A 13,395-nucleotide genomic window follows, 5' to 3' on the forward strand; every position below is an offset into this window, starting at 1 on the left:
TTAGAAGGAATATAAAAATATAGATGGGGCTCCCGTGGTGGCGCAGTGGTTGAGAGTCCGCCTGCCGACGCAGGGGACACAGGTTCGTGCCCCAGTCCGGGAAGATTCCACATGCTGCAGAGCGGCTGGGCCCGTGAGCCATGGCTGCTGAGCCTGCGCGTCTGGAGCCTGTGCTCCACAATGGGAGAGGCCACAACAGTGAGAGGCCTGCCTACCGGGGAAAAAAAAAAAAAGATAGATGAATCAACAACCGGAAGGTACAACAGTACCACAAAAGGCCATGGAAGGCAGGGCCTAAGCAAGGGCAAGGGCAAGGTTTGGGCAGTGGGTGGGGCCTATGCTTGGGATCCACAGGGCTGGAAAAGGCCCTGAGGGCTGTGGGGGGTGGGGCTTAGGCTCATCAGAACAGAAGGGTCCCAGGTGTGCCCCCCACCCTTGGTCTCAGAGGGCAGGGGACCTCACCTGGGAACCCAGCAGGCTTCTTGGGCTCTAGTGGGTGGGGCAAATGCCCTCCTCTCCTCTCCTGCTCCTCCAGTCCTGGAGGGCCCCTCCCACCTGCCTCTCCTGCCTGCCTCTCCTGATCTCCCCAGCCTCAGGGGTGCTGATCCTGTCTGGCCTCCACTTATCCTCCCCCTCAGTCCCCCCATGTCCTACCAGTTCACTTGGTGGTTCCTCCGTTTTCTTTGGGTGTCAGGGTCCCCTACCAGTGATCAGCAGGTGCCCTAGTAGTGGAGAGATGCTAACTCAGTGTCTGATTCCTTTTTATAATTCCTGTTTCCTTATCGATATTCTCTACTTAATGAGATAACTGTTTTCTTGGTTACCTTTTAGTTCTTTGTGGTTTCCTTTGCCTGGGCTTCCTCAGGGACAGTTTCTATATTCATTTCTTTTTTTTTTTCCCCCTGTGAATGGTTCATACTTCCTTGTTTCTTTGCATGCCACATAATCTTTTGTTGAAAACTGGTCATTTTGAATATTATGTGTTGACTCTAGACGTCAGATTCCTCCCCTTAGGGTTTTTTGTTGCTGCTTGTTGTGGGTTGTTACTATTAGTTTCATTGTTGTTTGTTTAGTGTCTTTTCTAAATTATTTTTGTTAGGTATATATGCTTTGTTCATGTGTGATTATTGAAGTCTGTGTTCCATTATCTTAGCAGTCAACTAGAGTTTTTCCCAGTTTCCTTGAACACCTGGAGACCAGAAAAGTATAAAATAAAGAAAAAGAAAAAAATACTCTACTTTTGGCTGGGTGATTCTGTGTTTGGGTACTCCAGTGCTTAGCGGGGCTGTTTACAACCCTGCCTTAGCTTTTTAATTTATTTTTTTATTTTTTATTTTTTTGGTACGCAGGCCTCTCACTGTTGTGGCCTCTCCCGTTGCGGAACACAGGTTCCGGACGCGCAGGCTCAGTGGCCATGGCTCACGGGCCTAGCCGCTCCACAGCACGTGGGATCTTCCTGGACCGGGGCACGAACCCGTGTCCCCTGCATTGGCAGGCAGACTCTCAACCACTGTGCCACCAGGGAAGCCCCCTGCCTTAGCTTTTACCTCCTGTTTGTGTGGAGCCTAAAGGTCAGCTAGAGGTAAAAGTTTTAAGGTAAAACTTCTAGGCCTTTTTCTGTGCATGTGTTCAGCCCTGGGCATATGTGTGGCCTTCTAGATTCTGCATTATATATGAGAGTTTACAAAGCCCATTTCTCCCCACGTATCTCCTTTCTCAATGTCTTCCTTTCCAGGCTTTTAGTTCTATATATATGTTATTATCCTGCCTGTTTTCCCTTATCCTAGGCTGCTTGCCCTGGAAGTGCTCCAAGTCAGGCAAAACAAAAACACTTTCTTGTGCCAGCTGTTGAGGAAATTGTCAGTCATGTCATTGCGTTCAGCCACAGTTGTTTGAGACTAAGGTTTGTATTGCCCCCTTGGCACTGTTATCCTGCACCAGGAGTGCAGCTGCCATCCTTACTGCCCCTGCTGAACTGGGGAGTGGGGGATGGTTGGTAGGCAGTTAGAAACAGCACATCACTCTCTTACTGCAGTGTAGCAACTTGTTTCTTTGCCAAGCCTCCTTGGTTGTTGTAGTTTTTATTAGATTCCAGAGTTCTGCTAAAGTTGATTCTGACCGTTTTTTCCAGCCTGTGTGTGTGTGTGTGATGTGTATGTGCAGTGGGTGAAGCCTTGGAGTTCCCTGCTGTGTCCATTTTGATGATGTCCTTCCCCTGCTGCCCTCCTTTTTCTTCCTGCTGTATCTTTTCAAAGCATTGAAGTTAAGTTTTTACCGTATTTTTTTAAAGAAATACAAGCATATGTATAAAGATTCAAGAATGGTTTAAAGACTAAAAGTGAACACTGTGTACCCATCACACCATTAAAGAAATAGAACACTACTGGTATCTTAGAAGGTTCTATGTGCCCCTTCCTTTTTCTGACCTAGAAGGAATCATTATCCTGAATTTTGTGTTAATTAGACATGCAAATAAGTAGGAAAATGTCATCCATAGCTAAGAGAAAAATAAGTCAATAGAAATAGACCTAGAAATGCTGAAATGATAGAATTCGTGCACCAAGACTTTAAAAACAATTATTTTAAAAAGTTTAAGGACTTATGGGCTTCCCTGGTGGCACAGTGGTTGAGAGTCCGCCTGCTGATGCAGGGGACATGGGTTCGTGCCCTGGTCCGGGAGGATCCCACATGCTGCGGAGCGGCTGGGCCTGTGAGCCATGGCCGCTGAGCCTGTGCATCCGGAGCCTGTGCTCCGCAGCGGGAGAGGCCACAACTGTGAGAGGCCCGCGTATGGCAAAAAAAAAAATTAAATTAAATTAAAAAAATAAAAAGTTTAAGGACTTAAAGGCAAGTGTGAAAATATGTAGGAGAGAAATGGATATAAGATAGAAATAAATAAAAAACTTTTCAAGCTGAAAAATACCTGACTTGTTGCTTTTAATTCAGCATTTTCAGTTTTTAGGAGGCAGGCTGTTTGAGTAATCTGCCGTATTTCCATTTGCAAAGTTCCATCCTCCCTGCCCTCCCACCTCCTGCAAGCTTTTTTTATATAGTAATTCCCAAATTTTGCTGTTAACCAGTTTCATCATTTTTCTTATCATTGACTTTACCCAGTGTTAAGTTTAAAAAATTGGGAACGATTTCATCTTAGTTTTAACTTACCAATTGAAAAATGACAGTAATACTGCTTTTTCAGATAATAAAAGATAAAAATGCTGAGATCCAAAAAACGGGCACATAACCAAGATGATGAATGAAGGCAGTAAGCACTAATATTGTTAAAGAAAGAGCTAAGTATATAATATAGAAGTATTTGAGAATGATTAAATACAGATTATATTTCACAAAGTATATCTACATTTTTATACTTTTAAACTGTACTTGCATATTTAACAGATATAATTTGATTTAGTATTTTAATTAATATGTGATAATAGTAAATAAATAACAATTTATACTTCTATTGTATATATAATCTATAGTTAATCATTTTTTCTTGAACTGCACATTTTTAAACATTTTGTAGGCAAGGCTGTGCTGTATCCTTCTTGTTAGGACAGTACTGACAGCATAAACCGCTTTATGCACTCAGCTATGATTAAACTTAAGGTATTAAAATGCCACCTTCCAGTCGCTAAACATACTCTAAGTTTTTCTAAGTTGCCACACTTACCAGTACTGATTTCAGGGCCATTGGGATTTGTCTATGTGTAGACCAGGTTAGGACAATGAATTCTTTTTCTTGGTTAAAAAGTTTAAGTTTTAATTCTTTTTTTTTTCCCAAATATTTTATGACTTATTTTTGAATAAGTTTCAATTTGTGGTTGAGAAAGTTGAGTTAAGTGTTGGCTTGGGTCACCGGCTTATCTGTGATTAGAATTCAGGATTTTTAGCCCTTAGTTCAATTCTTACATTTAGTTGCTCTACATGAGACATTCTTCCCTGTTCATGAGGGTTATGCGTTTGGCTTTCTTGTGGTACTGAAATATATTAAGGTGTTGAGTTGGTAATGCAGGATCAAGTATTTTTCATTTGAGGGAGCTAAACACTGAGTCCACTTAATCCTTAGTATAACAATTATATTGATTCTCCACATTGTTATAAAATCCTAGGTCCATGATGACTAATTACAGAGTTGGGAGAATTTAATTTTGGCTTTGAGTAAAGTGACCAGAGAGTTCAGACCTCTATTTGACTCGAGAATAGTCTCTGATGTGCCCAGTAAGGTGTCATGTATGCTGTGCACAAAAGTTTTGGTTTTTAAATAATCAAATTACCTCAACTGGGGAGCACGTTACTATGGAACTTTAATTTTTCTAGGACTACAGTATGTATAACTTTAGCATACATATGATTGCTAGTTTTATAACATTCTAAATCCAGTGAAGTTCAGTCACAGTATTATAAGATACAAAAGATAAAGTATGATTAATTTTGACATAATGTCTACTTTTAATCAGTGACTACTTGTTTTTATGATAGCAGTTTCATTAAACTCTTGGTTGTTTCCTTGCAAGTGTCATTTTTAACTTAAACAGTGTTAGGAAGACTTTCTATTATTGTAAGCTGTTTACAGAGGTAAAATATTCATTATAAAAAGTAATAATGTTTTAACAAAGTGTAAGTACTTGTAATTTTATCTTGATTTAGAAATTTGGCAGTTTGGTATGTAATCCTTTAAATTGTGTTTCTTTCTATATGCTAACATTTTTTCAGTTCTCTTGTTATTAACTACAGTATGAACTATTATTTTCCTGTTTAAAAACTTTTTTTTTTTTTTTTTTTTTTTTTGAGCTCACAGAGCCAGCCGCTCTGCGGCATGTGGGATCCTCCCGGACCAGGGCACGAACCCGCGTCCCCTGCATCGGCAGGTGGACTCTCAACCACTGCGCCACCAGGGAAGCCCCCTGTCATATTTTAAAAATACGTTTTCTCTAATTCAGGCATGCCTAGAGTGGTAGAAACTACTAGAATTAGGCTTTTTAAGAAACTTGCTGGTATGACTCTAAAAATTCAAATACATATGCATTGTAACATTAACATGTTTAATGAGATCTAAGTGATTGCTGAATAGTTTATTCCCCAGAAAAACAAACATCTACTTAACTGCATTTATATAATTTCTCTCCTTTCTCCTTCTACTGTTAAAAAAAAAGAGGAGAAAAAAATATAAACATATAGTTTATCTTTTACTGCTGTCCTTAGAAGCCATTTTTTAAAAAATAAGGTTAAAGTATAACATAATTGTTACCTTGGGTGTTCCATTTCACCTGGTTCTTGAGCTAACTTTTTCATATGTTATTTGCTAGTAACTGTAAATAAACCATTTAAAATCCTTGTGAAATGGAAATTCTAAGTAGCCTATGTCTTAACACTAATGAATTTAAATGCAATAATACCAGCTTCTTGCTAGATGAATTCTAGGAGTTCTTAGGGTTAATTAGGGTTCTCCTTACTTTTACATATTATTTTGTATAAATATTAGGTTATGTTGCTAGGAATCTGTCTTCTATTATTCAAGATCATAATTATTACTCAGTACTTACTAAGTACCAATTATATGCAAGAAACTAAAATAGATGTGACAAGATCCCTAACTTCAAGGGCTTATAACCAAATCGAATATTAGAATACATATCAATATAATCTGATATATGGTAGGTAGCAAATGGTGGTATAGACAGTGGTGCTCCAAGCATTAATGATGAATTGGTTATAAAAGGTTTCACAAAGGATGTAAGATATGAGTCAGGCCTTAAGACAGAAGACTTAAGAGACCATTTTAGGTATAAGAGCTAAGGGTGGATGTTCCTTTGCTTTATGTAGTAGCTTTAATACATGAATTTATATAGGGAGTTGATATTGAAGGGACTCAAGTGACAAGCTAAAGCGTTTGTAATTGGGAAGTAGGAAATAGTTTTGAACAGCGAGTGGTGAAAAAGAAATAGGATTTTAAAAAATTTAATCATTCAATTTGATTTCTCTAATGAGAGGTGCCACATAAAGTAGTTTTGAATATTTTTCATCTTTCATAGTTACAGGTTAAATTGTGCTAATGTCTCATGAATAGATTACAGCATTGATAAGTGTGTTTGCCATGTTTGTGGGAGGTAAAATGATTGTTCTAATCTACAAGCAGATGTTTAAAAAAAAGAAACATCCTTTTCCCAGCTGAATACGGTTGTTGGCTTTCTGCAGTTTTCTAACCTGGCAAGTACTACTGTATGTTTTTTGAATACATACATGCAAGTATACTTGGATATGAGGTCTGTGAGTGATTACTGAACCTAATGTTACATGAGTCTAAGTGCAATGGAGAAAGCTAATGACAAACATTATAAAAATAATTTCCTTTTGTTAGGAAAGAAGTGAACACAATGAAAAATATGAAGAGCAATAGACAAGGTAGTACAGTTTTTCAAATCTTACAAATAAGACTATTATACTAGTGATAACTGATGAAACTTTAGGAGTTAGTTCAATGCTCAAAATTGTCTGGATAGGCTAAGACACCCTTTACCTGTTCCCAAAAAAATGTATGATATAAAGGAAGAAAGTATAGCCTGACGGTTTATCATCTATAGACCCAGGACCACCTGTTAAGATGGACTATCTAAATAAAACATCTTAAATTTCATTTCTCTCTCTCTTTTTTTTTTTTAAGGGGGGCTGTGCACTGCGTGTATTGTGGGATCTTAGTTCCCTGACCAGGGATTGAACCCGCACCCTTGGCAGTGAAAGCGTGGAGTCCCAACCACTGGACAGCCAGAGAATTCCCTACTTCTCTTTCTTTACTCATTGTTTGAGGGACTTTGGGTAGACAACAAAGATAATTGAAGGATATTAGATGAAATTATAATAAGAGAAAGAGTGAGGAGAAATATAAATTCATAATGTTGTTCATGTAGTAAATCCAGGAATTACTGACCTATTCTTACCACCCTGAGTTTTTACTTTAACAGAATATACATTTTGAATGTAGATGTACAATTTCCTAAATTCAGGGAAATGTATTATATTTTTTTAAATTTTTTTATTTTTAAATAAATGTATTTATATATTTTTGGCTGTGTTGGGTCTTTGTTTCTGTGCGAGGGCTTTCTCCAGTTGTGGCGAGCAGAGGCCACTCTTCATCACGGTGCACGGGCCTCTTACTGTCACGGCTTCTCCCGTTATGGAGCACAGGCTCCAGATGCGCAGGCTCAGTAGTTGTGGCTCACGGGCTTAGTTGCTCCGCGGCATGTGGGATCTTCCCAGACCAGGGCTCGAACCTGTGTCCTCTGCATTGGCAGGCAGATTCTTAACTACTGCGCCACCAGGGAAGCCCACAGGGAAATGTATTTTAATGATGATTAGATTTAAGGAAGCCTAAAGTCATTATGCAGTTTTAATAATGCAAAGAAAGCAGACAGAAAAGATGAAAATAAGCAGTTAACTACTATAATGAAGTAAACAGAGTATGTTCTTGGATTATGTGCCCATTTGTACATTCAGCTCACACGTATGTGCCTGTTCCTGTACTAGGGAATTAAAGGTATCTGTAAGAAGCTTACAGTCTAGACATATTTGCTTTCTTGTATACATGCAATAATAACCAAGCAGTTCTAATTCTCTTATTCCTTAAAATTTTAAGGGACATCTTCAGTGAAAGTGAAACAAAAGTATGTGTTTAGTCTGTGATTGGTGGTAACAGAATATTTTTTTGTTAAGAATACTCACCTAGATTATCAAAAATAGCATCAAAATTATCTCATTGTAAACTTTGTCTTGGGCTTAGTCCTAAGTTGAGAAACTGGAGAATTCTGGTAGGGATGAGTTTTGTTTAAGATTTTTTGTTCTTCAGATTTATTCTCACTTTGGGGTTGTGCAAAGGACCTGCTTCAGGCACTCTGTCATTGTGTACTCAGCCCACAATGAAAACTAGACCAAAAGTTGAGCTTTCCCAACCTTTAGTCTAGTACTACTTTGTACCACTAGGGTTTTGGTAAGGCCTTCATAGAAGTAGTCTGTGTCAATCCGTAACTTGTTTTGGATTTTGTGATTGCTGTCAGTGCTTGATAAATGGGGATGGAGGAGGGGGACAGTGAGTAGTGAGTAGCTTATTTCTGATAGGTTCTGTCCAAATTAAGGGGAAGAGCTTTTAATTGCCCTCAGTTTATTTAACTTGGCTGAACCCCACCACATCTTTGTTAGCCAGTGATGAAAAAGCCAACAAATAGCTTTCTTTTGAGTCATATGTACAACACTAGAAGAAAGCATTTTATGTTAAAGGGTTCTGTGTTCCATTGGCTGCCCTGGTCTGTAGCCTACTGAGCCTATGTTACCAGATGAATTACTAGTCCAGATGGCTAAACTATTGGAGGATGTAAAACCAAAATCCATTTCAGGAAGCTGTCCACTTTGCTCAGTTTTGGATAGAGTCCATTCTAATTAGTGGTAACTCTTAATTTGTTTTAAAATATAATTTTTAACTGTATGCTTTCTTGATTTTTTACCTAGGTTACACAATATCCTCCTATGCTTGAGACCTACAGACTACGTGTCCTACCAGAACTAATCAATGGTTTTTCATCTCCTGGAGATAAATTAGAAACATAAACATGGTGCCAAAAGAACTCCTTACCTTACTCTAACTCCAGTTTATTCGGACGTACTTTTGTATTGAAGAGAGGTATACAAATTAAGGATACCTGTGCAGAGACTCTGTCGTGTAGGATCATGGACCATCCTAGTAGGGAAAAGGATGAAAGACAACGGACAACTAAACCCATGGCACAAAGGAGTGGACACTGTTCCCGACCATCTGGCTCCTCAACATCCTCTGGGGTTCTTATGGTGGGACCCAACTTCAGGGTTGGCAAGAAGATAGGGTGTGGGAACTTTGGAGAGCTCAGATTAGGTAAGAACTTGGTTATATTATTGGCTTAGCCTAACAAGAACAACAACAGCTATAATAAGCTTTGGTGCATTTCAAGACCAGCAGTTTATAATCTTATGAGAAGTTCTTGTAATGAGGACCTATTGTTAAAAGAACGGAAGAATTTATGAAGGAGACTATAGTCATTATCAGGTATAATTGTTATCCAGGGTTCATCCCTCTTTGTGTGTGATAGGATTTTAGATTTTCCACCAGTTCTGAGATTTTGTGATGTAGGGAGATCTACATACAGATATCAGTAAAACGAAGATTCTGATTTAGTTGGTTGGAGAGTAGAGCCCTGTATACTGTCTTTTTAACAAACTCCCAGTTGATTAAGATGCTGTTGGTCCTTGAACCACACTTTGCGAAGGGATTAAGGCCTTGTTTTAATTCAGAATCTACCCTTAGTAAGGGAAGAGTCAGTACTTACTCAGTAATACCCATACTTAGTCTGCAAGGAGATACATCAGTATTTAGAGAGGTTTTCCAACTGATACCATGTTTGCATTCCTTCCCAGAAGTCCCAACATCAGGATTGAGCTAGAACTCCAGGGAGAAACTTTGCAATTTTTATTTCCCAACCAAGGAAAGGATTTTTTATTTCAGGTATTAGTTTATGAGTGAGATGATGAATAATGATAAAATCAACCAGTTTGAAGATGTGAAATTAGGAAGAAGGTACATTGGGTATTTAGAAACTTTTTATGGCCCTCCCTAGGTGAATGGGAAAGAGAAAATGAAGGATCTTGTGAATATGTGAAGTTGGTCACCGATCTGTATTGGTGCAGATTGTGACAAGGTCCTTTTTTAAGCTAAAGTGTTTTCTTATTTTTCATAGCTGTTGAGACTATGTAGTATTTTGAAGACCCATCGTAAGAGGCTTTGCCCTTTGAGGAATTGGGAGCGTGGGAGCATAAGATGATTATTTTTGATTATCTCTGCTACTTCTCATGATTTTTCCAAAGGAGATCGAAAAAATCTTACCTCTCATCCCCCCATAGAGAGATTCAGGGAAACATCACTGTACTAGCCAGAGATCACTGGGTGTAGAATTGAATCTAGGGATGCTGAGAATGAATTTATTTTTACCACTAGAAGGCTGGGAGCCTGGGATTTTAAGACCTGACTAGGATAATGAAAGGCTTTTATATTTAGTGATGTGTTCATGTTCTGGTTAGCAAAGCCAGCAGATGCTACTGAAAATAGGAGTAAGATGTGTAATTTCACACTGCTTGAGTTCCTACCAACTACTGAGTTGCTTTAGTAGCTAGTTTTGTGACTCTACATTTATATAATGGATTGACTTTGCTCTAACATCACAGTAGTACTTGAATTAAATAGATTATGACAAACATCCACAAAATTACTGAGGCAGTTTATAATGCATATAAATTCATGCTTTCTCAAAACATCATAAAATTGTTTAATTTCTATAAAGATGAAGAAAAATCCTGGTCAATGAAAACTGCAAATGTATTTTATTTAATTACTTAAGTCTAGATTTGTATTATATTATCTTTACGTTTACACAGGAATGGAAAAATCTATTCAGGTAGAAGGATAGCTCATGTATATTTTCAGAGTGGTAAAGTGTTGTGTTTTATTTCCTCTGACGAATCTAGGGTGATTATGATGGGTCCCATTTTGACTTGCATTGTAGTCAGTAGAAAGAACTTGTCTCTCTTTTCAAGTGGTTTTATTCTTGTGTGCTGATGAGGTTTTCATTAGCCCTGGGACCGTTATTGTTAGGGCATTGTATCTAGGAGTACTTTTTATCAACAGAAACCAGAAAAGTAACTTTCAGAATCATTTGATGTCTCCCGACAATAGGGTGTGCTGTATACCCCATTCCATTGTCCTCTTGCTATGGTATTAGGAAGTAGAAGATTGTGCAGGCAACAGGAGGTGAAAACTGGAAAATTCCAAACTCAAGGCAGGAGCAGATAGGCCTCCACCCAGGCTGCCATTACAATGCTGTGCTTTCTTCTCCAAACTCATTTCTTTCTCTAGCTACCTGTCTCTTCTGTCCCTCAAATAGCCAAGTGCATTTGTGCCTCAGAGCTTTTACACCTACAATTCCTTCTGCTTGAAGGATTCTTTCTTCAAACTTTTGCTTCGCTGGTTGCTTTTCATCCCTTGGGCCTCAACTTTCATGTTACTGTCTCAGAGAAACCTTCTGTGACTTCTCTCCCACCTCCATTTAAAATAGCACATTACTCCCCTAACCACATTCTGTCTCATCAAACTGCTTTGTTTTATTCATCGCATTGATCACTATCTGACATTATTTTATGTATTTGTTTACCTGTTAATTGTCTCTCCTTACTCCAGTATAAGCCCCTTGGAGGGCAGGGATTCTATCTGTATTATTTGCTGATGTTATTTGTGGGCTGGATGGATAGATAGCCAGATGAGTAGGAAGGGGGGAGAAAAAAAATACATGGGCTCCTTTGGGTTCCTGGTATGTGGGGGTCGTGGTAGGTAGTGGCATTACTGCTTAAATAGACTCCTGAATTCCAGACAGAGAGCCAAAAAAAAAGGGATGATTAGTGTATTTTGACTCTGTGTAAATCTATTTCCACCTCATCATCCATTTAACAAACAATTCTTGAATATTTACTGTCTTGCTAGACTTGGGAAGGATACAAAGAATTACAAGATGTACTTAAGAATCTCACAGTATCGGGTGGTGGGAAGATAAATAAGGAGTATGGGGTTGACAGATACACACCACTATGTATAAAATAGATAACCAACAAGGACCTACTGTATAGTACAGGGAACTGTAGTCAATATCTTGTAGTAACCTATAAAGGAAAAGAATCTGAAAAATATATATGTGTATGTATAACTGAATCAGTTCGCTGTATACCTGAAACAAACACAATATTATAAATCAATTACAGTTTAAAAAAAATCTCAGTCTAATGACAGAAAAAGAAACACAAATTACAACATAAAGTGATAAGTATTGTAATAGAGTGTATAAAAACTGCACTGGCAGAGAAGGTTAATGAAGGTTTCACAGAGGAACGTGGTTTGATTGAGAGTAGTACAGGACTTCACTGGCGAGCACAAGGAAGAAGGACTGTCCAACAGCAGGATGCACAAGCACTACATGTTGTAAAATTGTTTAGCATATTGTCAGAGCAGGAACTAGTTATACCCAGCTGGGTTATGGGGTGTGAAGTGAAAGAAGAGTAATAGATGAGGCTATTAGATACGTTGGGAGCAGATTGTGAAGTGTTTGCTTGGTATTAAAGCATTTGGACTTTATCCTGTAGGCAGTGGAGTAGAATCATCAAGGGTTTCACAACAGAAGAGTGACATTATCTGGTTTGTATTCTAGAAAGATAATTCCCAGTATAAGATTAGATCAGATAGTAAAGAGGTTGACATCGTGTGGATTTTTGTTCTAATTGTACTTGTCACATTGTGTCATGTTCCTCCATCTCTCTACCTCAAGATATGCTTGATGGTAGTAATTTGCTTTATTAATATTCTCATATTTATTCGTATTCTTAATTCCTTTTACTGTGTATGGCATATAATGGGTACCCTAAGTAGTCCAGATCAGAATTGGCCAGGCCTGCCTTAGCTCTGAAAATGGCAGTGAGATGCAGAGGAAGGGATGAATTAGGGAGAAATTTCAGAAGGAGACCTTAGGCAGGATTTGGTTACCAGTTATTTTGCCAGCGTGGGAAGACCAAGTGAATGAGGAAACCTTTAATAGAGCTAGAAACATGGGATTAGAGTAGGCGATGGGGAAGGCAAGTAAGTTAGACTTTGAGAATATATTGACTTTGAGGATTGTGTAGCACATACGCAGAAATGTGACTCTGAGACTTAGAAAAATTAAACTTCAGCTGGGATTAAGAAATCATTACCATGTTGGTGTTAATGAGCATGCAATCATCAGTGATGATATGATGCTTGTGGACCTTTTGTGAGTGAGGAGAGAAAGAGGGTGTATTTAAGGGATGCTGGAAGAGGAAGAGCCTCAAGAGTAGAGAAGTCGAAAAGTCAAGACAAGAGTTTCTAGAGGGAGGGGGTGTTAAGCACAGCCTGTGCCCTAAGGCTAAACAGGAGAAGCTGATTATTATAGCCTTTGGTCTTTTACTTCTGTTTATATATTTCTGAGATGATTCCTTTTTTCCTTCCTTTTTGTTCTTCGTTTATTTTAATGAATACATGTATTTTGTAACCAGGGGAAAAATAGCAATAAACATATCCTTTAAAGGAATGCTTTTAAAAAGAAAACATGCTGTTGCCCAAAATTTTTTTTTAAATTTTTATTAAAAGTATCTCCAAAGATAATCACTAATTTTGTTTAATTAATTTAATTTTCCAGAATAACAAATATGGATCAGGACATATTTTAGAAATGCAATCAAGCTGTGCTGTAAACTTGCTTTTATCACTTAATACAGCATGAACTTCTATTGTTTCAGCTTAAATATAGATCTTTTTTTTTT

The 13,395-nt window shown here is 38.2% G+C and overlaps 1 protein-coding gene across 7 annotated transcripts in view; it reads left to right on the plus strand.

Annotated features, from left to right (window-relative positions):
* CSNK1G1 (casein kinase 1 gamma 1) overlaps positions 1 to 13,395 on the plus strand; it is a 147,246-nt gene that overhangs the window by 35,658 nt on the left and 98,193 nt on the right. For 6 of the 7 annotated variants that reach the window (XR_003001828.1, XR_003001829.1, XM_024735178.1 and 3 more), the window contains exon 2: positions 8,500 to 8,899. Coding sequence is in view for 5 of the 7 variants with exons in the window: in XM_024735178.1 (XP_024590946.1) it covers positions 8,719 to 8,899 (181 nt within the window). In the remaining 2 variants the exon portion in view is untranslated. Of the gene's footprint in view, positions 1 to 6,385; positions 6,406 to 8,499; positions 8,900 to 13,395 lie in introns of those variants that run through there. The other variant, XM_024735181.1, reaches the window with a different exon arrangement.

The sequence above is a fragment of the Neophocaena asiaeorientalis genome, unplaced genomic scaffold (assembly GCF_003031525.2).
Source record: "Neophocaena asiaeorientalis asiaeorientalis breed wild unplaced genomic scaffold, Neophocaena_asiaeorientalis_V1.1 scaffold264, whole genome shotgun sequence".
NCBI classification, from domain to species: Eukaryota; Metazoa; Chordata; class Mammalia; order Artiodactyla; family Phocoenidae; genus Neophocaena; species Neophocaena asiaeorientalis.